This window comes from Convolutriloba macropyga, chromosome 4 (genome assembly GCF_964194025.1).
Source record: "Convolutriloba macropyga chromosome 4, txConMacr16.3, whole genome shotgun sequence".
NCBI lineage: Eukaryota > Metazoa > Xenacoelomorpha > Acoela > Convolutidae > Convolutriloba > Convolutriloba macropyga.
Genome location: NC_134471.1, coordinates 31096792 through 31121700, shown reverse-complemented (window position 1 = coordinate 31121700; position 24909 = coordinate 31096792). Strand labels below are relative to the sequence as shown.

The following is a 24909-nucleotide window of genomic DNA, read 5'->3' as shown; positions in this document are numbered from 1 at the left end:
AACAACTCATCTTCAACAAGGCTCTACCGCTGGGTCACTATTGTGGCCCCAACGAAAAACAAATATTACAAACACAAAAGAACAAAACATCAAAAGTAATACATGTCGGCAATAAAGTTATCAACGACGGAAAAAAGTTCAGCGTATCCAGCTTTCGTCAAGTGGACCTGATCGCTAGCAAACTTTTCGTCAGAATCCACATCGTGCGTGACAAAATAGTGCTTCCTTTGATCTTTCAGTCTCTTATTGAGCATGCTTATCGCTTCCGCATGCGAACTACAATTTTGTCTACTGACAACCTTCACTACGTATGCCTCCTTGCCCTCCTGTCGGCAGAAACGCATTAGGGCACAGAGATGTTGCGCTGTTTGACCAATGGGCAGTTTATCGCAAACTAATTTTTTGGGATGCTGACTAACATCGTTTCCTCACATTTGGATCACAACGACCTCCGCTTTCGAGCGTTGAATTACGTTCCCAAAATTCAATTTCCAATCGTGTGCCTGCGCACCTCCAATGCCAACAAACTCAAACTTGCAAACCCCAAGAGCTTCCTTCTCCATTTTTGCGACATGAGAGTCACCTACGAAGAGGACACTTTTAATTTTCTTCTTAGGGCCATTCAGTTTGAAACTAATTGGGGCAGGTCTTTCCATTGAGAACTGAAATAGCAGGTTTTGAGCTAAAGACAAAAACGAACCAACATTTCAAATACACTTTTACGCCTATCTTAAGGCTCGCCACATTTGTGGGAGCTCTGCGACAACCCGCGCAGTTAGGTAGGCACTTCCGGGTATCCTTGCAGTTTGCTTTTGCCCGGAAAGTGTAGCTACTAGGTTAGAGAGAACACTACTAGGATTGGGTGAATGGAAGTCATGCATGAAATCATGCATGACCTCCACTCAACCAAGCCGAGTAGTGCACTCTCTCAGCTAGCTGTACACTTTCCGCTCAAAAGCAAAAAGCAGTTCAACCATATTTTATCCGCTCTAAAGAACACGTTACACAAAAGTCATGGACACATGTCATGGACACATATATTAAACATTGAGAACAAAGTGTTGAAGAAGACAAGAACTCGCAAAATGTCGAAACGCAGCGCAGCGAACGAACCACATCCCCGGCATGAGGTGCACAAACAAAACCAAAGCGGGGGGTGCCAGAGGCGTCAACTACGGGGCAGGGGGGGTGTGCACCTCATGTGGGCGAAACGCCCTCACCTTAGAATAATAGTAGTAAATAGTAATTCACCAACACCCAAACTCTAATTATAATCAGATACGTTACGTGGCATGCAAAAGTGGCATACAGAGGATCTCTGAGACCAGTCTTATTGACACAATTTGTCAATTTTACTCACCTTTACAAGTGAATTACCACATTATGAGCACCAAATCAGAGGATTGGGGGGGGGGGGTCATTTGCAGAGTGAAAATTGACCCCCTAGATCTTGGGAAACCCCATACAAAATATATATGGTGAGATTCCCCATTACAAATGGAATTCAACGAGCCTATTCGTGCAGTCAAAGCATCAATTTTCAACATTTGACATGTAGAAACGTGAAACGTACCAGTCACAAAGAGGTCAAAAATGACCGTATGTGTCGAGGCCAATTTCTCGAAAACGGCTGAAAGAAACAAAACGCCAATTACAGGGATTCAAGTACTGCTCAAGTTGAGTTCAAATCAACAAAAAGATCGAAAATCGGTTCATTCTACGAGGAGATATTCCAACATAAAGGTACCGTACCAAATGACCAAAATGACCCATTTTCGGGTTCTGTTTCCAAACACAACTCACTATAAACACTATAACAACTATAACCACAACTGGGACCAATTCACACTGGATCACTGGGCCTATGGGACCCATAGTGGGTTTGGGGAACAGCTTGGATGCTGCTGAGGGGACCCGACAGAGGCTGAAAAACGGGTGTATTTAGGGGGGTTGGGGGGTCATTTGCAGAGTGAAAATTGACCCCCTAGATCTCAGAAAACCCCATACAAAATATATATGGGGAGATTCACCATTACAAATGGAATTCAACGAGCCTATTCGTGCAGTCAAAGCATCAATTTTCAACATTTCACATGTAGAAACGTGAAACGTACCAGTCACTAAAAGGACAAAATGACCGTATGTGTCCTGGCCAATTTCTCGAAAACGGCTGAAAGAAACAAAACGCCATTTACAGGGATTCAAGTACGGCTGTTGAGTTCAAATCAACAAACAGATCAAAAATCGGTTCACTCTACGAGGAGATATTCCAACATAAAGGTACCGTACCAAATGACCCAAATGACCCATTTCGAGTCCTGTTTCGCGTTATAAATATCAACTGTTATAAATAATAACAAGCCATAACTATAACCAGGGCACCAGGACAATATACCCGGTCTATGGGACCAGTTTGGGTGACCCAATCTGATAGTTTTCACATCTTCCCAAGTGAATAACCTGATTCTAAGCATAAAATCAGGGGGTTGGGGGGTCACTTGCAGAGTGAAAATTGACCCCCTAGATCTCGGAAAAACCTATACAAAATATATATGGGGAGCTTGCCCGTTACAAATGGAGTCCAATGCACCTAAATTTGCATTCAAAATCAATAATTTTCAACATTTCACAAGTTGAAACACGAAAGGTACCGGACACGAATTGGACAAAATGGAGGTATGTGTCCTGGCCAATTTCTCGAAAACGGCTGAAAGAAACAAAACGCCATTTACAGGGATTCAAGTACGGCTCAAGCTGAGTTCAAATCAACAAACAGATCAAAAATTGGTTCACTCTACGAGGAGATATTGCAACATAAAGGTACCGTACCAAATGCCAAAATCGCCCAAGTACTGGTCAGGTTTCGCTAAAATACACCATGTGTGTTCGGAACACCATGCTACAAATTTATATGGGGAGACTCTCCACTAACTGAGTATTCTAAAACACTAAGGTTTGCAAGATAGTTAAGCTTCAAGATGTGTCAACCGCTGGTGTCAAACGCTGGTGTCAACCGCTTCTGGGGCTAAAATCGACGGCAAGTTTACTGGCCAATTTCTCTAAAACGGCGGAACAAAAACAAAAACCCCCTTAGAATAGTTTGTAGCACTGCTTGAGATACGCATCATATTAAAAAATGAGCCCAATCGGTGCACTCTAGAAGAAGTTATAGCAAAAAGTAGGTACCCTGCCAAATGCCCAAAAAAGCGAGGTGACCTCTGTTCAGAGCCAAAGTTCAACGTCTGAACTACATAAAACACCATATAAAATTTATATGGGGATAATGCCCACTATCTGGGGATTCTTAAACACTAACATTTGTTTGGTAACTCTCGCGTTTTGTTGTACCAAAATTTGGGTCACCCAGAACAGCCCAAAAATTCGACTTTTTTCAAATTTAAACATTAATAACTTTCTGATAAGACCGATTTGAGAAACCAACCAAAAACTGCAAGCAAGACCGGTTCAGTGCCAACAAAATGCGACCACTCCCGTTTAATTTGGTTCAGTACTTTAGCAGATATTAACAAAATACTGTTCTGTACCCCATTTTTTGGGCTAAAATCGAAGCCCAAGATCTCCGGAACCGACGTAAAACAACGTGAAACAGCGTTCCCGGCGTATTTGTGGGTGTAATTCTGTTCCAGTTCCACGTTCTAGGTCACGGCGAACCTTCATGGTGAGGTGGGAAAAAATTTCCCACCTCACCATGAAGGCTATGATGTTTTGTGTGTTTTGACATAAAACAACATCCACAGAATTTTGATGAAATCGCGAAAAAAGAAAAATTATTGAAATAACCCCAATATTTGACACAATTAGCTTCAACACTTTAAATAGTCTCTAGAAAACACAAAACACGCGCCGAAAAACTTGTGCAATTGCGCATAACACCACTCAGCCATAAAATTGAGAAAGGATTTTAATTTTCTGAATTCATCATTAAATGAGTGTTCTAAAGAAAATTTTCAGGAATGTGACTAGCCATTCCAGAGAATAAAGTCTTAACAGCAACAGATTAAGCCACTAATTACTCGTTTTGGTCAAAAATTGAATGAGAAATTCGAAAATGACCAAAATTGACCCCAAATGAACAAAAATTGCAATTTTTTTCAAAGTTTGGACATAGATAACTTTTTGCGGTTATTGATTCAGAAATACAACTAAAAACATCAATCAAGAGAGTTTCAGTAGCAACAAAACGCGCCTATGCCCGTTAAATTTGGTACAGTAGTTTTTGAGAAATCAGCAAAGCTCCTAAGTGTACCCTATTTTTTCGCTATAAGCAAAGCCCGAGTTCTTGATAAAAATGCGCAAAGCGGCTTGAAACATCACTTGCCGAGTGTTTCTGGATGCATGTTTAGTCCACTGCCGAGGGAAACAAACTACAGTCAACACGTAGGGATAAAAACAGTTTTTGTGAGAGGATCTTTTTTGTGGCCCACTTTACCCCACTTTTTGCGATTCATTGTTTTTTTCTACAACTATGCCTTGAAAAAGTTTTAAAAGATGACCAAATCAAGAATGGCAGCTTGTTATGAATCACAGCTAAAGAGTTAGCCGTTATAAGTCATCTTAGAGCAACATTTGCTGATGTGGCTATTTCGGCTTTTCAGTCTGGGTTTTAATTCAATATGTTTTAGCAGGTTCTCCGTAAAAATTCTGTCAAAAACTTGTCAAAAAAGATTTTATTCAATTTTTCCGTACATTTGTCTGAATTCACCTAGGAGAAGCAAGTCAAAATGCTAGAAGAACTTATTCCTTGCTTTTCCGGTTATGAAACTCAAAAATAAATACTATTGTCAAAACAGAAAGAAGTGATTCCTCTTTATCAAATAAAAACGTCAGGTCGTGGCTCCGGTCAGAGTTATTCATAAATATAAGACTCAAAGGCCATTAACTGCTAATATTCAGCTTGACTGACAGAATACAGCCAACGCATAAGGATAAAAACAGTTTTTGTGAGAGGATCTTTTAGGTGGCCCACTTTACCCCATTTTTTGCGATTCATTGTGTTTTCTCTTCAACTATTCCTTGAAAAAGGGTTAAAAGATGGCCAAATCAAGAATGGCAGCTCGTTATGAATTACACTCAAAGAGTTAGCCGTTGTAAGTAATCTTAGAGCAATATTTGCTGATGTGGCTATTTCGGCTTTTCAGTCTGGGTTGTATTTCAATATGTTTTAGCAGGTTCTCCGTAAAAATTCTGTCAAAAACTTGTCAAAAAAAGATTTCATTCAATTTATCCGTACATTTGTGTGAATTCACTTAGGAGAAGCAAGTCAAAACGCTAGAAGAACTTATTCTTTGCTTTTCCAGTTATGAAACTCAAAAATAAATACTAATGTCAAAACAGAAAGAAGTGATTCCTCTTTATCAAATAAAAACGTCAGGTCGTGGCTCCGGTCAGAGTTATTCATAAATATAAGGCTCAAAGGCCATTCACTGCTAATATTCAGCTTGACTGACAAACTACAGTCAACACATAAGGATAAAAACAGTTTTTGTGAGAGGATCTTTTAGGTGGCCCACTTTATCCCACTTTTTGGGATTCATTGTGTTTTCTCTTCAACTATTCCTTGAAAAAGGGTTAAAAGATGACCAAATCAACAATGGCAGCTCGTTATGAATCACAGCTCAAGAGATAGCCGTTGTAAGTCATCTTAGAGCAACATTTGCTGATGTGGCTATTTCGGCTTTTCAGTCTGGGTTGTAGTTCAATATGTTTTAGCAGGTTCTCCGTAAAAATTCTGTCAAAAACTTGTCAAAAAACGATTTTTTTCAATTTATCCCTACATTCTTGTGAATTCACTTAGGAGAAGCTAGTCAAAACGCTAGAAGAACTTATTCCTTGCTTTTCCGGTTATGAAACTCAAAAAAAATACTATTGTCAAAACAGAAAGAAGTGATTCCTCTTTATTGAATAAAAACGTCAGGTCGTGACTCTGGTCTGAGTTATTAATAAATATAAGGCTCCAAGGCCATTCACTGCTAATGTTCAGCTTGACTGACAAACTACAGTCAACAAATAAGGATAAAAACAGTTTTTGTGAGAGGGTCTTTTAGGTGGCCCACTTTACCCCACTTTTTGCGATTCATTGTGTTTTCTCTCCAACTATTCCTTGAAAAAGGGTTGAAAGATGACCAAATCAAGAATGGCAGCTCGTTATGAATCACAGCTAAAGAGTTAGCCGTTGTAAGTCATCTTAGAGCAAAATTTGCTGATGTGGCTATTTCGGCTTTTCAGTCTGGGTTGTATTTCGATATGTTTTAGCAGGTTCTCCGTAAAAATTCTGTCACAAACTTGTCAAAAAACAATTTTATTCAATTTATCCGTACATTTGTGTGAATCTAATTAGGAGAAGCAAGTTAAAACGCTAGAAGAAATTTTTCTTTGCTTTTCCGGTTTTGAAACTCAAAAATAAATACTATTGTCAGAACAGAAAGAAGTGATTCCTCTTTATCAAATAAAAACTTCAGGTCGTGGCTCCGGTCAGAGATATTCATAAATATAAGTCTCACAGGCCATTAACTGCTAATATTCAGCTTGACTGACAAACTACAGTCAACACATAAGGGTAAAAACAGTTTTTGTGAGAGGATCTTTTAGGTGGCCCACTTTACCCCACTTTTTGCGATTCATTGTGTTTTCTCTCCAACTATTCCTTGAAAAAGGGTTAAAAGATGACCAAATCAAGTATGGCAGCTCGTTATGAATCATAGCTAAACATTTAGCCGTTGTAAGTCATCTTAGAGCAACATTTGTTGATGTGGCTATTTCGGCTTTTCAGTCTGGGTTGTAATTCAATATGTTTTAGCAGGTTTTCCGTAAAAATTCTGTCAAAAACTTGTCAAAAAAAGTTTTATTCAATTTATCCGCACATTTGTGTGAATTCACGTAGGAAAAGCAAGCCAAAAAGCTAGGAGAACTTTTTCCTTGCTTTTCCGGTTATGAAACTCAAAAACAAATACTATTGTCAAAACAGAAAGAAGTGATTCCTCTTTATCAAATAAAAACGTCAGGTCGTGGCTCCGGTCAGAGTTATTCATAAATATAAGGCTCAAAGGCCATTAACTGCCAATATTCAGCTTGACTGACAAAGTACAGTCAACACATAAGGATAAAAACAGTTTTTGTGAGAGGATCTTTTAGGTGGCCCACTTTACCCCACTTTTTGCGATTCATTGTGTTTTCTCTCCAACTATTCCTTGAAAAAGGGTTAAAAGATGAGCGAATCAAGAATAGCAGCTCGTTATGAATCACAGCTAAAGAGTTAGTCGTTGTAAGTCATCTTAGGGCAACATTTGCTGATGTGGCTATTTCGGCTTTTCAGTCTGGGTTGTAGTTCAATATGTTTTAGCAGGTTCTCCGTAAAAATTCTGTCAAAAAATTCTCAAAAAACGATTTTATTCAATTTATCCGTACATTTGTGTGAATTTGTTTGGGAGAAGCAAGCTAAAACGCTAGAAGAACTTCTTCTTTGCTTTTACAGTAATGAAACTCAAAAATAAATACTATTGTCAAAACAGAAAGAAATGATTCCTCTTTATCAAATAAAAACTTCAGGTCGTGGCTCCGGTCAGAGTTATTCATAGTTATAAGGCTCATAGGCCATTAACTGCTAATATTCAGCTTGACTGACAATTTACAGTCAACACATAAAAATAAAAACAGTTTTTGTGAGAGGATCTTTTAGGTGGCCCACTTTACCCCACTTTTTGCGATTCATTGTGTTTTCTCTCCAACTATTCCTTGAAAAAGAGTTAAAAGATGACCAAATCAAGAATGGCATCTCGTTATGAATCACAGCTAAAGAGTTTGCCGTTGTAAGTCATCTTAGAGCAACATTTGTTGATGTGGTTATTTCGGCTTTTCAGTCTGGGTTGTAATTCAATACGTTTTAGCAGGTTCTCCGTAAAATTTCTGTCAAAAACTTGTCAAAAAAAGATTTTTTTTCAATTTATCCATACATTTGTGTGAATTCACTTAGGGGAAGCAAGTTAAAACGCTAGAAGAACTTTTTCCTTTTTTCAGGTTATGAAACTCAAAAAAAATACTATTGTCAAAACAGAAAGAAGTGATTCCTCTTTATCAAATAAAAACGTCAGGTCGTGGCTCCGGTCAGAGTTATTCATAAATATAAAGCTCAAATGCCCCTAACTGCTAATATTCAGCTTGACTGACAAACTACAGTCAACACATAAGGATAAAAACAGTTTTTGTGAGAGGATCTTTTAGGTGGCCCACTTTACCCCACTTTTTGCGATTCATTGTGTTTTCTCTCCAGCTATTCCTTGAAAAAGGGTTAAAAGATGACCAAATCAAGAATGGCAGCTCGTTATGAATCACAGCTAAAGAGTTAGCCGTTGTAAGTCATCTTAGAGCAACATTTGTTGATGTGGCTATTTCGGCTTTTCAGTCTGGGTTGTAATTCAATATGTTTTAGCAGTTTCTCCGTAAAAATTCTGTCAAAAACTTGTCAAAAAAAGATTTTTTTTCAATTTATCCGTACATTTGGGTGAATTCACTTAGGAGAAACAAGTCAAAACGCTAGAAGAACGTTTTCCTTGCTTTTCCGGTTATGAAACTCAAAAATAAATACTTTTGTCAAAACAGAAAGAAGTGATTCCTCTTTATCAAATAAAAACGTCAGGTCGTGGCTCCGGTCAGAGTTATTCATAAATATAATGCTCAAATGCCATTAACTGCTAATATTCAGCTTGACTGTCAAACTATAGTCAACACATAAGGATAAAAATAGTTTTTGTGAGAGGATCTTTTAGGTGGCCCACTTTACCCGACTTTTTGCGACTCAATCTGTTTTCTCTTCAACTATTCCTTGAAAAAGGGTTAAAAGATGACCAAATCAAGAATGGCAGCTCGTTATGAATCACAGCTAAAGAGTTAGCCGTTGTAAGTCATCTTAGAGCAACATTTGCTGATGTGGCTATTTCGGCTTTTCAGTCTGGGTTGTAATTCAATATGTTTTAGCAGGTTCTCCGTAAAAATTCTGTCAAAAACTTGTCAAAAAAAGATTTTTTTCAAGTTATCAGTACATTTGTGTGAATTCACTTAGGAGAAAGAAGTCAAAACGCTAGAAGAACTTTTTCCTTGCTTTTCCGGTTATGAAACTCAAAAATAAATACTTTTGTCAAAACAGAAAGAAGTGATTCCTCTTTATCAAATAAAAACGTCAGGTCGTGGCTCCGGTCAGAGTTATTCATAAATATAATGCTCAAATGCCATTAACTGCTAATATTCAGCTTGACTGACAAACTATAGTCAACACATAAGGATAAAAATAGTTTTTGTGAGAGGATCTTTTAGGTGGCCCACTTTACCCGACTTTTTGCGACTCAATCTGTTTTCTCTTCAACTATTCCTTGAAAAAGGGTTAAAAGATGTTCAAATCAAGAGTGGCAGCTCGTTATGAATCACAGCTAAAAAGTTAGCCGTTGTAAGTCATCTTAGAGCAACAATTGTTGATGTGGCTATTTCGGATTTTCAGTCTGGGTTGTAATTCAATATGTTTTAGCAGTTTCTCCGTAAAAATTCTGTCAAAAACTTGTCAAAAAAAGATTTTTTTTCAATTTATCCGTACATTTATGTGAATTCACTTAGGAGAAACAAGTCAAAACGCTAGAAGAACTTTTTCCTTGCTTTTCCGGTTATGAAACTCAAAAATAAATACTTTTGTCAAAACAGAAAGAAGTGATTCCTCTTTATCAAATAAAAACGTCAGGTCGTGGCTCCGGTCAGAGTTATTCATAAATATAATGCTCAAATGCCATTAACTGCTAATATTCAGCTTGACTGACAATTTACAGTCAACACATAAAAATAAAAACAGTTTTTGTGAGAGGATCTTTTAGGTGGCCCACTTTACCCGACTTTTTGCGACTCAATCTGTTTTCTCTTCAACTATTCCTTGAAAAAGGGTTAAAAGATGACCAAATCAAGAATGGCAGCTCGTTATGAATCACAGCTAAAGAGTTAGCCGTTGTAAGTCATCTTAGAGCAACATTTGTTGATGTGGCTATTTCGGATTTTCAGTCTGGGTTGTAATTCAATATGTTTTAGCAGTTTCTCCGTAAAAATTCTGTCAAAAACTTGTCAAAAAAAGATTTTTTTTCAATTTATCCGTACATTTATGTGAATTCACTTAGGAGAAACAAGTCAAAACGCTAGAAGAACTTTTTCCTTGCTTTTCCGGTTATGAAACTCAAAAATAAATACTTTTGTCAAAACAGAAAGAAGTGATTCCTCTTTATCAAATAAAAACGTCAGGTCGTGGCTCCGGTCAGAGTTATTCATAAATATAAGGCTCAAAGGCCATTAACTGCCAATATTCAGCTTGACTGACAAAGTACAGTCAACACATAAGGATAAAAACAGTTTTTGTGAGAGGATCTTTTAGGTGGCCCACTTTACCCCACTTTTTGCGATTCATTGTGTTTTCTCTCCAACTATTCCTTGAAAAAGGGTTAAAAGATGAGCGAATCAAGAATAGCAGCTCGTTATGAATCACAGCTAAAGAGTTAGTCGTTGTAAGTCATCTTAGGGCAACATTTGCTGATGTGGCTATTTCGGCTTTTCAGTCTGGGTTGTAGTTCAATATGTTTTAGCAGGTTCTCCGTAAAAATTCTGTCAAAAAATTCTCAAAAAACGATTTTATTCAATTTATCCGTACATTTGTGTGAATTTGTTTGGGAGAAGCAAGCTAAAACGCTAGAAGAACTTCTTCTTTGCTTTTACAGTAATGAAACTCAAAAATAAATACTATTGTCAAAACAGAAAGAAATGATTCCTCTTTATCAAATAAAAACTTCAGGTCGTGGCTCCGGTCAGAGTTATTCATAGTTATAAGGCTCATAGGCCATTAACTGCTAATATTCAGCTTGACTGACAATTTACAGTCAACACATAAAAATAAAAACAGTTTTTGTGAGAGGATCTTTTAGGTGGCCCACTTTACCCCACTTTTTGCGATTCATTGTGTTTTCTCTCCAACTATTCCTTGAAAAAGAGTTAAAAGATGACCAAATCAAGAATGGCATCTCGTTATGAATCACAGCTAAAGAGTTTGCCGTTGTAAGTCATCTTAGAGCAACATTTGTTGATGTGGTTATTTCGGCTTTTCAGTCTGGGTTGTAATTCAATACGTTTTAGCAGGTTCTCCGTAAAATTTCTGTCAAAAACTTGTCAAAAAAAGATTTTTTTTCAATTTATCCATACATTTGTGTGAATTCACTTAGGGGAAGCAAGTTAAAACGCTAGAAGAACTTTTTCCTTTTTTCAGGTTATGAAACTCAAAAAAAATACTATTGTCAAAACAGAAAGAAGTGATTCCTCTTTATCAAATAAAAACGTCAGGTCGTGGCTCCGGTCAGAGTTATTCATAAATATAAAGCTCAAATGCCCCTAACTGCTAATATTCAGCTTGACTGACAAACTACAGTCAACACATAAGGATAAAAACAGTTTTTGTGAGAGGATCTTTTAGGTGGCCCACTTTACCCCACTTTTTGCGATTCATTGTGTTTTCTCTCCAGCTATTCCTTGAAAAAGGGTTAAAAGATGACCAAATCAAGAATGGCAGCTCGTTATGAATCACAGCTAAAGAGTTAGCCGTTGTAAGTCATCTTAGAGCAACATTTGTTGATGTGGCTATTTCGGCTTTTCAGTCTGGGTTGTAATTCAATATGTTTTAGCAGTTTCTCCGTAAAAATTCTGTCAAAAACTTGTCAAAAAAAGATTTTTTTTCAATTTATCCGTACATTTGGGTGAATTCACTTAGGAGAAACAAGTCAAAACGCTAGAAGAACGTTTTCCTTGCTTTTCCGGTTATGAAACTCAAAAATAAATACTTTTGTCAAAACAGAAAGAAGTGATTCCTCTTTATCAAATAAAAACGTCAGGTCGTGGCTCCGGTCAGAGTTATTCATAAATATAATGCTCAAATGCCATTAACTGCTAATATTCAGCTTGACTGTCAAACTATAGTCAACACATAAGGATAAAAATAGTTTTTGTGAGAGGATCTTTTAGGTGGCCCACTTTACCCGACTTTTTGCGACTCAATCTGTTTTCTCTTCAACTATTCCTTGAAAAAGGGTTAAAAGATGACCAAATCAAGAATGGCAGCTCGTTATGAATCACAGCTAAAGAGTTAGCCGTTGTAAGTCATCTTAGAGCAACATTTGCTGATGTGGCTATTTCGGCTTTTCAGTCTGGGTTGTAATTCAATATGTTTTAGCAGGTTCTCCGTAAAAATTCTGTCAAAAACTTGTCAAAAAAAGATTTTTTTCAAGTTATCAGTACATTTGTGTGAATTCACTTAGGAGAAAGAAGTCAAAACGCTAGAAGAACTTTTTCCTTGCTTTTCCGGTTATGAAACTCAAAAATAAATACTTTTGTCAAAACAGAAAGAAGTGATTCCTCTTTATCAAATAAAAACGTCAGGTCGTGGCTCCGGTCAGAGTTATTCATAAATATAATGCTCAAATGCCATTAACTGCTAATATTCAGCTTGACTGTCAAACTATAGTCAACACATAAGGATAAAAATAGTTTTTGTGAGAGGATCTTTTAGGTGGCCCACTTTACCCGACTTTTTGCGACTCAATCTGTTTTCTCTTCAACTATTCCTTGAAAAAGGGTTAAAAGATGACCAAATCAAGAATGGCAGCTCGTTATGAATCACAGCTAAAGAGTTAGCCGTTGTAAGTCATCTTAGAGCAACATTTGCTGATGTGGCTATTTCGGCTTTTCAGTCTGGGTTGTAATTCAATATGTTTTAGCAGGTTCTCCGTAAAAATTCTGTCAAAAACTTGTCAAAAAAAGATTTTTTTCAAGTTATCAGTACATTTGTGTGAATTCACTTAGGAGAAAGAAGTCAAAACGCTAGAAGAACTTTTTCCTTGCTTTTCCGGTTATGAAACTCAAAAATAAATACTTTTGTCAAAACAGAAAGAAGTGATTCCTCTTTATCAAATAAAAACGTCAGGTCGTGGCTCCGGTCAGAGTTATTCATAAATATAATGCTCAAATGCCATTAACTGCTAATATTCAGCTTGACTGACAAACTATAGTCAACACATAAGGATAAAAATAGTTTTTGTGAGAGGATCTTTTAGGTGGCCCACTTTACCCGACTTTTTGCGACTCAATCTGTTTTCTCTTCAACTATTCCTTGAAAAAGGGTTAAAAGATGTTCAAATCAAGAGTGGCAGCTCGTTATGAATCACAGCTAAAAAGTTAGCCGTTGTAAGTCATCTTAGAGCAACAATTGTTGATGTGGCTATTTCGGATTTTCAGTCTGGGTTGTAATTCAATATGTTTTAGCAGTTTCTCCGTAAAAATTCTGTCAAAAACTTGTCAAAAAAAGATTTTTTTTCAATTTATCCGTACATTTATGTGAATTCACTTAGGAGAAACAAGTCAAAACGCTAGAAGAACTTTTTCCTTGCTTTTCCGGTTATGAAACTCAAAAATAAATACTTTTGTCAAAACAGAAAGAAGTGATTCCTCTTTATCAAATAAAAACGTCAGGTCGTGGCTCCGGTCAGAGTTATTCATAAATATAATGCTCAAATGCCATTAACTGCTAATATTCAGCTTGACTGACAATTTACAGTCAACACATAAAAATAAAAACAGTTTTTGTGAGAGGATCTTTTAGGTGGCCCACTTTACCCGACTTTTTGCGACTCAATCTGTTTTCTCTTCAACTATTCCTTGAAAAAGGGTTAAAAGATGACCAAATCAAGAATGGCAGCTCGTTATGAATCACAGCTAAAGAGTTAGCCGTTGTAAGTCATCTTAGAGCAACATTTGTTGATGTGGCTATTTCGGATTTTCAGTCTGGGTTGTAATTCAATATGTTTTAGCAGTTTCTCCGTAAAAATTCTGTCAAAAACTTGTCAAAAAAAGATTTTTTTCAATTTATCCGTACATTTGTGTGAATTCACTTAGGAGAAACAAGTCAAAACGCTAGAAGAACTTTTTCCTTGCTTTTCCGGTTATGAAACTCAAAAATAAATACTTTTGTCAAAACAGAAAGAAGTGATTCCTCTTTATCAAATAAAAACGTCAGGTCATGGCTCCGGTCAGAGTTATTCATAAATATAATGCCCAAATGCCATTAACTGCTAATATTCAGCTTGACTGACAAACTATAGTCAACACATAAGGATAAAAATAGTTTTTGTGAGAGGTTCTTTTAGGTGGCCCACTTTACCCGACTTTTTGGGACTCAATCTGTTTTCTCTTCAACTATTCCTTGAAAAAGGGTTAAAAGATGTTCAAATCAAGAGTGGCAGCTCGTTATGAATCACAGCTAAAAAGTTAGCCATTGTAAGTCATCTTAGAGCAACAATTGTTGATGTGGCTATTTCGGTTTTCAGTCTGGGTTGTAATTCAATATGTTTTAGCAGGTTCTCCGTAAAAATTCTGTCAAAAACTTGTCAAAAGAAGATTTTATTCAATTTATCAATACAATTGCGTGAATTCACTTAGGAGAAGCAAGTTAAAATGCTAGAAGAACTTTTTATTCGCTTTTTTGGTTATGGAACTCAAAAATAAATACTATTGTCAAAACAGAAAGAAGTGATTCCTCTTTATCAAATAAAAACGTCAGGTCGTGGCTCCGGTCAGAGTTGTTCATTAATATAAGGCTCAAAGTCCATTAACTGCTAATATTCAGCTTGACTGACAAAGTACAGTCAACACATAAGGATAAAAACAGTTTTTGTGAGAGGATCTTTTAGGTGGCCCACTTTACCCCACTTTTTGCGATTCATTGTGTTTTCTCTGCAACTATTCTTTGAAAAAGGGTTAAAAGATGTTCAAATCAAGAATGGCAGCTCGTTATGAATCACAGCTAAAGAGTTAGCCGTTGTAAGTCATCTTAGAGCAACATTTGTTGACGTGGCTATTTCGGATTTTCAGTCTGGGTTGTAATTCAATATGTTTTAGCAGGTTCTCCGTAAAAATTCTGTCAAAAACTTGTCAAAAGAAGATTTTATTCAATTTATCAATACAATTGCGTGAATTCACTTAGGAGAAGCAAGTTAAAATGCTAGAAGAACTTTTTATTCGCTTTTTTGGTTATGGAACTCAAAAATAAATACTATTGTCAAAACAGAAAGAAGTGATTCCTCTTTATCAAATAAAAACGTCAGGTCGTGGCTCCGGTCAGAGTTGTTCATTAATATAAGGCTCAAAGTCCATTAACTGCTAATATTCAGCTTGACTGACAAAGTACAGTCAACACATAAGGATAAAAACAGTTTTTGTGAGAGGATCTTTTAGGTGGCCCACTTTACCCCACTTTTTGCGATTCATTGTGTTTTCTCTGCAACTATTCTTTGAAAAAGGGTTAAAAGATGTTCAAATCAAGAATGGCAGCTCGTTATGAATCACAGCTAAAGAGTTAGCCGTTGTAAGTCATCTTAGAGCAACATTTGTTGACGTGGCTATTTCGGATTTTCAGTCTGGGTTGTAATTCAATATGTTTTAGCAGGTTCTCCGTAAAAATTCTGTCAAAAACTTGTCAAAAAAAGATTTTTTTCAATTTATCCGTACATTTGTGTGAATTCACTTAGGAAAAGCAAGTCAAAACGCTAGAAGAACTTTTTCCTTGCTTTTCCGGTTATGAAACTCAAAAATAAATACTATTGTCAAAACAGAAAGAAGTGATTCCTCTTTATCAAATAAAAACGTCAGGTCGTGGCTCCGGTCAGAGTTATTCATAATTATAAGGCTCATATGCCATTAACTGCTAATATTCAGCTTGACTGACAAACTACAGTCAACACATAAGAATAAAAATAGTTTTTGTGAGAGGATCTTTTAGGTGGCCCACTTTACCCCACTTTTTGCGATTCAATCTGTTTTCTCTTCAACTATTCCTTTCAAAAGGGTTAAAAGATGTTCAAATCAAGAATGGCAGCTCGTTATGAATCACAGCTAAGGAGTTAGCCGTTGTAAGTCATCTTAGAGCAACATTTGTTTATGTGGATATTTCGGCTTTTCAGTCTGGGTTGTAATTCAATATGTTTTAGCAGGTTCTCCGTAAAATTTCTGTCAAAAACTTGTCAAAAGAAGATTTTATTCTATTTATCCATACAATTGTGTGAATTCACTTAGGAGAAGCAAGTTAAAACGCTAGAAGAACTTTTTCTTCGCTTTTCCGGTTATGAAACTCAAAAATAAATACTATTGTCAAAACAGAAAGAAGTGATTCCTCTTTATCCAATAAAAACGTCAGGTCGTGGCTCCGGTCAGAGTTATTCATAAATATAAGGCTCAAAGGCCATTAACTGCTAATATTCAGCTTGACTGACAAACTACAGTCAACACATAAGGATAAAAACACTTTTTGTGAGAGGATCTTTGAGGTGGCCCACTTTACCCTTTTTTTGCGATTCATTGTGTTTTCTCTCCAACTATTCCTTGAAAAAGGGTTAAAAGATGACCAAATCAAGAATGGCAGCTCGTTATGAATCACAGCTAAAGAGTTAGCCGTTGTAAGTCATCTTAGAGCAACATTTGCTGATGTGGCTATTTCGGCTTTTCAGTCTGGGTTGTAGTTCAATATGTTTTAGCAGGTTCTCCATAAAAATTCTGTCAAAAACTTGTCAAAAAATGATTTTATTCAATTTATCCGTACATTTGTGTGAATTCACTTAGAAGAAGCAAGTCAACGACCCACAGAGTTTGCGATATTCAAGAAGCATTTTGAGCTTATAACTCTTGAGTGCGCTATATCTACTTTGAACACAATACCCATAAAAATTTTAAATCATTTGGAATGGGGTTCTTTTTTAAGGTGTTTATCAACCACCGCATAAATTTCCAATCCTGACAGCCAACGTATGGTCCTTTGAGCTTACCAGACTGTCTTTTAAATGACAAAAACAAAGAAAAAAAATGTACAAACCTCACAAAACAGTTTCCTCGGTAACGTGTTAGATTCTCTTATATTCTCCAGCTATGAGTTTTTTGCGCAAACAAACACTGATTTTGATTTTAAAAATGAGATTTTCTACAAATTATACTTGACAGTCACTCAAAATCAGCGTTGGAAAAAAGGGTTTTGCGGGAAAAATTTAGGTGGCCCACTTTACCACATTTTTATCATTTTAAAGTTTTATCTTTTGTTTTTATCACTGAAAAAAGCCCAAAATAGTATGAGAATCCAATTGAGAGAACATTCTTGTGTTCTAAAAGAAATTGGGATGAGTAAAATACCCACTGAGAATGCATTATTCAAGAAGCTTTTTGAACCTATAACTCTAGAGTGCGCTACATCTACGTTAAATACATTATGCCTTGAATTTTTAAAATCTTTTTATTGGGCTCTTTTTGTTGGGTGTTTAGTCCATTGAAATCACCATTGATTTCACGTATAGTACATTGAAATAACCAGATTCTGTTTTGAAATGACAAAACAAAGAAAAAATGCACTTTATACCCAACTTTTTCAATTTAAAGTATTATCTCTGGCTTTAATCACTAAAAAGAGCCCAATGTAGCATGAAATTATCATGGATAGCTCAGCCGTCTGTTCTAAAGGAAATTAGGACGAGGAAAAAATCTGAATTTTTTATAAAAATTGCTTCATTTCATCATACATTCATTCACACGAAAAATCGTGTAATTTTTCATCACACGAGGAAAATTTTCTCGTGTGAAATCACACGAGACGCATTTATCACACGAAAAATCGTGTGATTTTTCACCACACGAGAAAAAATCGTGTGATTTCACACGAGAGATTTTTAGAGTGTAGCCCCGCCTATTGTTTGAGAATTTGTCAGACGTTCGTGGGTTTGTGTTTGATTTATCTATGTTTCTTTCAGATTCGGAAGAAAATCGATGAGCAAATTGAGGAAGAAAAAACTAGGCAAAATGATCTGTTGCAACACAAAATTGACAAGATGACAAGCACCAAACAAGGTTACATGATAATTTACCCAATGTCAATCTCTTTCTATTTTTAACTTGATTTCAATTCTGTTAAGGCAAATGAAGTTATTAAAAGTTAATGATTTTGTATGTCAGTTTTTTTACAACCAAGACGAGACGAATTGGGTGTAGTGAACCTTGATTTGTCAAGCAATTTTGCCGTAAAAGCATAAGCTACCTTAAAGTATGTTATAATTAACATATTTTGAAGCGTATAGTACATTTACTTATCGGATGTCAGATTCTGAATGCTCCAAGTGTCATATAAATTGTGTTAAAGTTTCAAAATAAATGCAAGTGTTTGAATTGAAGGTGATATAAGTGCTTTTTCAGTTTTATGCAAAACGAACTGTAATGAAAAAAGGCAAAGCTTTAGTTTTCTACTTTTGTTATTATAGTGATAACCTTTCCATAGACTACAGTATCTTCAGTTGTAATGAACTGTGTCTTTTTTTCTTTACCAGCTTGGCTTGATGTGTACAACTAACCAGCCTTGGCTATTGCCGTTGAAGTGAGCAGCTTAAACCAAACAGTTGTTTCAGGTAATACTTCTGCAGCGATTGACGAGGGCTTCTCAGAGTAAGTATATTTTTACTCTTCATTTTTGCTCTTTGTCATGATAATCGTTCATTCTTTTATAGTTGGAAAAAAGGGGAAAGAACTGTCGACTGTTGGTCAATTTAGCCCCAAGACCTCCCCAACTGTTGGGACAAGAACTCAAAACCCCTGCCCTCGACAACCGTTTTTTTCTATAGTGGAATCTTATTATGGCGGGGTATATACTGTGAAGGAGGTTGATGGAGACACACCTGTTGGTTGAGTGCTGTTGAGGTAACTTTCAGGTTTTGTTTAGGTTGCATGTAGAATTGGAGAAAAACAGGTTGATGGAGGTTGCGAAGGCTCAGCTGCATGTCAAGAAAATGGAAGCTCTGAAACATCAGGTATGAAATCATTTGATAGTATCTGATATTGATTTATCTCCATTTATGGAAACCTTTGCAGTTTTCCAGAAACCATGTATCATAATGCTAATTACGCTTGTTTCACGTATACTTTATAGGGAGCAATCGTTTTTTAATGGTCATGAAGCACCAAAATTGTGAATTTTATTGGTTTAGTGATTTGCGTTTTTGATTTTCATATTAGTCAATTTTGGTGCTACCATTTGTTGACTGTCAAAAGCTGTAAAAATGTTTTTTTTTGTTCCTGACCGTCAAAACTTTTAAAAATAACTGATGTGCTTGAGGTCATTGACTGAATTTCATGGTGTGAGTTTGGTGATAATTAGTGTAATCATTTTTGTTGAAGGTGCTTGATTTGCCTACAATGTAATGAGATCTGGCCAGGTGTAACCTTCTACAGATCTTCTAAAGATTACTTTGCAAAACTTATATTTGCTAATTTCAAGGTTTTTTTTACTTTTTATGAACAACATTGCGAATAATTCGTCAAACAATCTCTTTTAACGCATTTTTACCCAAGATGAAAGAGCACCACTTTCGTCATTTGTTGTGGTACATACCGTAAATCATGTCCACGAGTTTGGGTATGTAAAAATGATGGGATTTTGAAATACTATTTTCTTTAACATACAATAGTTGTGCTAAATTTAAGATAATAGTCACAAGCTATTTAATATATTAGTTTATTTAGTCATTTGAAACGGTTATAATGGTTAAAATATGGTAAGCGCATGTGTTTTTATAATGCCTCATAAGAAATAAAAATCTAAGAATACTATTGTAAACATAATTTCTATTTACTGTCATTCTGTTTTTGCTTCATTTCAGTCGTCCTGTGGACTATGTTAATTGTTCCGACCCCCACTTTAGTGGGGAGGGAGGAACTATATGCTCAACTGGTTTTTTTTTGTTCAGTCAATTTTGGCCGATCGATATATTCAGCGTAGAGAATTGTGAGTGGCATCATTGAAAAGCCCGTCCAGCGTAGAATACGGAATTAAAAAGATTTTTTCGATTTTCGTTTTTTACAGGGAGTTATCGAGATTTAAAGTTTTGTGAACATTCGACTGTTTTTGTTCACAATTTCAATAATTTTTGCTAAAATTTGGCACAATTTCGCTAATAAAATTCAAAATAAGTTAAAATTTTTAACGGCAGAGTGTTGTTGTTACCGTTGGAAATAAAAGAGCGTTGCTGAATTGTTTGATTGAAGTTTTTTTGGCTAAAGTTTTTTCTAAAATTTCCAAAATTCCAACTTTTTTCATCAAAAATTGCACAAAATGTTTTTTTTTGGTCCACTTTGTTAAAGTTTGCCATTCTTAGTGACCTAGAAACCTTACAACAGACTCTTTAATCTCAAAAGGAGCGATAGTTTTTATTAGGCGCCGTATGAAAGTCTTATGAAACTAAAACTTTGCCGTTTTTTGCAGATTTAACTGGATAATTATACAAAAAGCATTTTTTTTCAATATTTGAAGAACTCCATTCAACAATTGGTCTAATTCGCAAATGCTTGGAACACTTGGTCGGTTTGTTGGGCGTGCGACAAAATCAGGGAGAGATTTGATAATATCATGGACTCTTAGAATCAGAGACTTTTTGGTTTTTATTTTGATGCTGCCTTTTTTCAAAATATTTTGCTTTTGTTTTTTTAATGTCAATTACTGACAATAGTTTTTATTCACAGCTCCGTTAATGACAGCTCCAATTTACGTAAATTTGAGGCCAATTGTAGATACGGTTTGTTTTCAGAGAAACAGAGGGTTTTTAAGGCTTTGAGGAAGAGTTTTAGTAAAAAATTAACTGAATTCTTGTCTTTTGCCTTCAATTGTTGTTCTTTTGGCAGTCTGATTTTTAAATTTAACCACTCAAAGATCTTAAATTTTTCATCGAGAGGTGCATGTGAACCTTTTCTATTCATTCGGTTGTTAGCTAATGCCTCTTATGTTATTGAATGTATTTGTTTTAAGAAAATTACTGTGACTTTTTGAACTTTTCAATTTTTTTATTATTTTAATATATTTTATTATTTTTTATCTCTTCCTCATTTGGTAGACAATTAAGTGGAAAATATAGATGAGCGGGGTTGGAACTTAATGTGCGAACGCACATTACCGTGCCTCCTTGTCCTTTTTTATAATCTTTTTGTTAGTGATAGTATTAATTTTAAATATTTAATTTTAGTAAGTCCCAAGTAAGCAGAAGAAACAGTCCTAGACAAAATAGTCCCAAGTAAACATAGATTTAAACATATGCACACCAATTAACAAAGGAACCACTTAAGATGTACTTCATTGAACAAATATTAAGCTGATTAAAACTTAGTTTTAGCCAAAATATGTATCTTGAAACAAGTTTTTGGTATAATCCTCGTTCATATCAAATAAAAACAAAACATTCGGAAAGATTATGTTTGTTAGTTGTTTGTAGATTATTTTTTACAGTTGTTGCGATATTTATTCGGGACTATTTAGTCTGCTTTTTTGGACTATTTTGTCTGGGACTGTTTTGTCTGAGAATATTTTGCACTTTGGGACTATTTTGTCTGGGACTGCTTTGTCTCGGAATTTTTAGCAATTTGGGACTTTTTTGTCTTGGAATGTTTTGTCTGGGAATATTTAGCAATGTGGTACTATTTTGTCTGGGACTGTTTTGTCTGAGAATTTTCTGCAATTTGGGACTATTTTGTCTGGGACTATTTTGTTTGGGACTGTTTTGTATAGGAATATTTTGCAATTTGGGACTATTTTGTCTGGGACTTTTTCTCTAGGCATATTTTGCGAATTGGGACTATTTTGTATGGGACGTTTTTGTCTGGGAATATCTTGCATTTTGGGACTATTTTGTCTGGGACTGTTTCTCTAGGCATATTTTGCAATTTGGGATTATTTTGTCTGGGACGGTTTTGTCTGGGAATATTTTGCAATTTGGGACTATTTACCTGGATGGTTTTGTCTGGGAATATTTTGCAATGTGGGACTGTTTTGTCTGGGACTGTTTTGTCTGGGAATATTTTGCAATTTGGGACTATTTTTGTCTGGGACTTTTTTGTTTGTATTTGGTTTTTCTAGGAATATTTTGCAATTTGGGACTATTTTGGCGGGGACGGTTTTGTCTGGGAATATTTAGCAATGTGGGACTATTTTGTCTGGGACTGTTTTGTCTGGGAATATTCTGCAATTTGGGACTATTTTGTCTGGGACTATTTTGTCTGGGACTGTTTTGTCTGGGAATCTTTTGCAATTTTGGACTATTTTGTCTTGGAATTTTTTGTCTGGGAATATTTTGCAATTTTGGACTATTTTGTCTGGGACGGTTTTGTCTGGGAATATTTTGTAATTTGTGACTATTTTGTCTTGGACGGTTTTGTCTGGGAATATTTTGCAATTTGGGACTATTTCGTCTGGGAATGTTTTGGCTAGGAATATATAGCAATTTGGGACTTTTTTGTCTGGGACTGTTTTGTCCGGACACGTAGTCAGCTATTTCTTAAACTTCATAGAAGTACCTGACTGCCTTTTGTTTAATAATATTTTTTTGAGAAAACTTTTATTTTGGTTGTTATGTTTGTTTTTTAATGGTGCTATAGCCACTATGGTGTTAATGACGATTGTCATTTCACTGAGAGAATTTACAGTCATAATTACATCATATTGACATCATTTATATAGAGATGGTCACCTCCGTGACCTCAAGTGATTGTAATTGATAAGCTTTCAGTTAGTCTATCTTTATGCAGATTACGTGTACTCAGTCCGTGGTCTATTATAATGTGTGAGTGAAGCCTAATCACTTGGCTAAGGCATGGGATACAGTTGAATTGACATGTCGATTTAAAATATTTTTAATTCGAGTTCCCAATCCAATTCATAACATTCGGCTCCAGATTTGATCTGCATTGAGTTGTCTTCGGTCGCACACTGCAGCATGTTTTGCCTATTTCGTGTTTACATGTAGGAATACTAAATATAGAAAACTCAAATTTCCTAAAATTTCAGACTAAACAAAATTAGCCGACTGAATTGTTATATCCTATTTCTATCGACTCCATTAATTACTTGCACGCAAATACATACAGTATAAAAGGAAATTTTGTCCAAAAAATTGTCCAATTTTTTAAAATGTTTTTTTATTTCTATTTCTATTGACTTAATTTAACTGCTGTCAAGAGTCAGCAGTTAAATTAAGTCAATAGAGTCAGCCTGAAAACAATTTGCCGATCTTAAGTCGGTTGTGTTTGTGAGATCCATTCAGGAGTCGGTCATTCTATGTTTCAGGAAGAGTTATTTATCTCAAGTCTGGTGTCAGCAGCCGGTCTGAATGCCAGTGAACTTATTTCTCTCCTGATAATGCTCTTTCCTGATAAATCACCAGAAGAATTACAGCAGATGGCATTTGATCTGAGTCCTGATTCAACTGCGACCAAAACAAAAACTGACAAGTCAGCAACTGGAGCTGTGAACATTGGGACTGAGAAACTGAACATCGAGGAGTCAAATATTTCTTCGATTGTTCCTCAGAAAAGGTTAGCTTTAATACAATTGAGGTTGGTATACTTCTTAATTACTAATCTTGCTTGGCTCTTTTTGTCCTAAACTGGTCGTGTAAATGTGTCGAGAATTGGAATTCGTGCTTTTAAAGTTGATAAATTTTTTTCACGTGTTTAATTCCTCGGACGCAGCGTTTAAAGCTGTAAAAAAATCTTAGAAAAATGAGAGTTGGTTGTATACTGATATTTCTCATGGCTTGTAAAAATTTCTATTTTGTTGATTTTTATTTTTGTTGTAACAATTGCGTTTAACAATTTGGTTAAATCTTTAATTGTTCCAAAAACGATTGTGTCAGTTTAAGTACTCTAAGAGATCAATTGAGATCAGTAGTTCGGAGAATGTTCTGATATTTGTACATGGTAAAGGGTTCGGCCATGCTGAACTATTTCTTGCTTTCTCCTCACAGAAGTAAATTTTATTTATTTTTTGTAGAAAATATGAATCGTCCCCTTATTTACAGGTAATGGTCGTTAACAGCTAGAGTAACTTTTTTTCAGCGAGCGGTGTGATGTTTTGGCACACCTGCTGAAACAAGAGTTGGCGAGTCCTGACAATGACGATCTCGTTGAACCGGAACCATCAGTGGCGAGAAAAGATAGCAGAGCTAGCAAAAGCGAACGGAAAACTTCTTATGCCAAAATTCGATAACTGTCTTTTATTCTGTCCCACTTTTCTGTTGCAAGTTTTCAAGATTCTTTGGTGGTGATGAAGTAACAGGAAAAGTGTATCTATATGGAAAAAGAGTTATGATTCTAACATTGTACAGATTAGTTGTACACGCTTGTACATTGTAAATGTGAATAAAGCTTAATTGATCACAATGATGCTTGAATTTAAATCAGTTCACTCATTTCTATCAACTAAAATTAGCAATTAAGGATATGAGGGTGGGGGGGGGGGGGGGGGGTAGTGTATTAGGCTAAGCTCGATTAGGCAAAGTAATGCAAAAATTTTCAGCTAACATTTGATGGAAGTTAGAATCAATTTCACGTCAGATGTAGAAGTTTTTCATTTGATATGTGAACAAAATATAGGAACTAGTAATATCATTTCGTACATTTTATAGAAATTAGATGCGTTCAGTGGTCAATTCTACTCAAGTATAGTATTGATTTCCAAAACTGAATATCTGAATATCTAAAATTTGATTCGATTTTTGATTCCTTTATGTTTTCCGCCCCATTATGCATCTTCAAATCTAATCATTTGGATTGCTTTCAGTCAACCTGTTTACTTAAATAACTCAAATAACTCTAGAACTCTCATCGATACACCTCGTTTGTCAATAGGAACAATAAGAGAAATGTATTGAAAAGTTTTATCATTCTATATAATTTGCAACTGATGAAAAAAAAAGATGAATCAACTGATGTCAAAAAAAAATTCGAAAGATGCTGAAAATAAAATTGTTTAGCAACATTTGGTAA

General features: G+C 35.6%; 1 protein-coding gene across 2 annotated transcripts in view; it reads left to right on the top strand.

Annotated features, from left to right (window-relative positions):
• LOC142337613 (uncharacterized) overlaps window positions 1-24332 on the top strand; it is a 116602-nt gene extending 92270 nt beyond the window's left edge. Inside the window, exons 27-31 of one of the 2 annotated variants that reach the window (XM_075386964.1) lie at window positions 17865-17961; window positions 18513-18549; window positions 18824-18911; window positions 23210-23457; window positions 23980-24332. In XM_075386964.1, the coding sequence (XP_075243079.1) occupies window positions 17865-17961; window positions 18513-18549; window positions 18824-18911; window positions 23210-23457; window positions 23980-24130 (621 nt within the window). In that variant the 3' untranslated portion in view covers window positions 24131-24332. Of the gene's footprint in view, window positions 1-17864; window positions 17962-18434; window positions 18490-18512; window positions 18550-18823; window positions 18912-23209; window positions 23458-23979 lie in introns of those variants that run through there. The other variant, XM_075386966.1, reaches the window with a different exon arrangement.
• The last annotated feature ends 577 nt before the right edge of the window (window positions 24333-24909 follow it).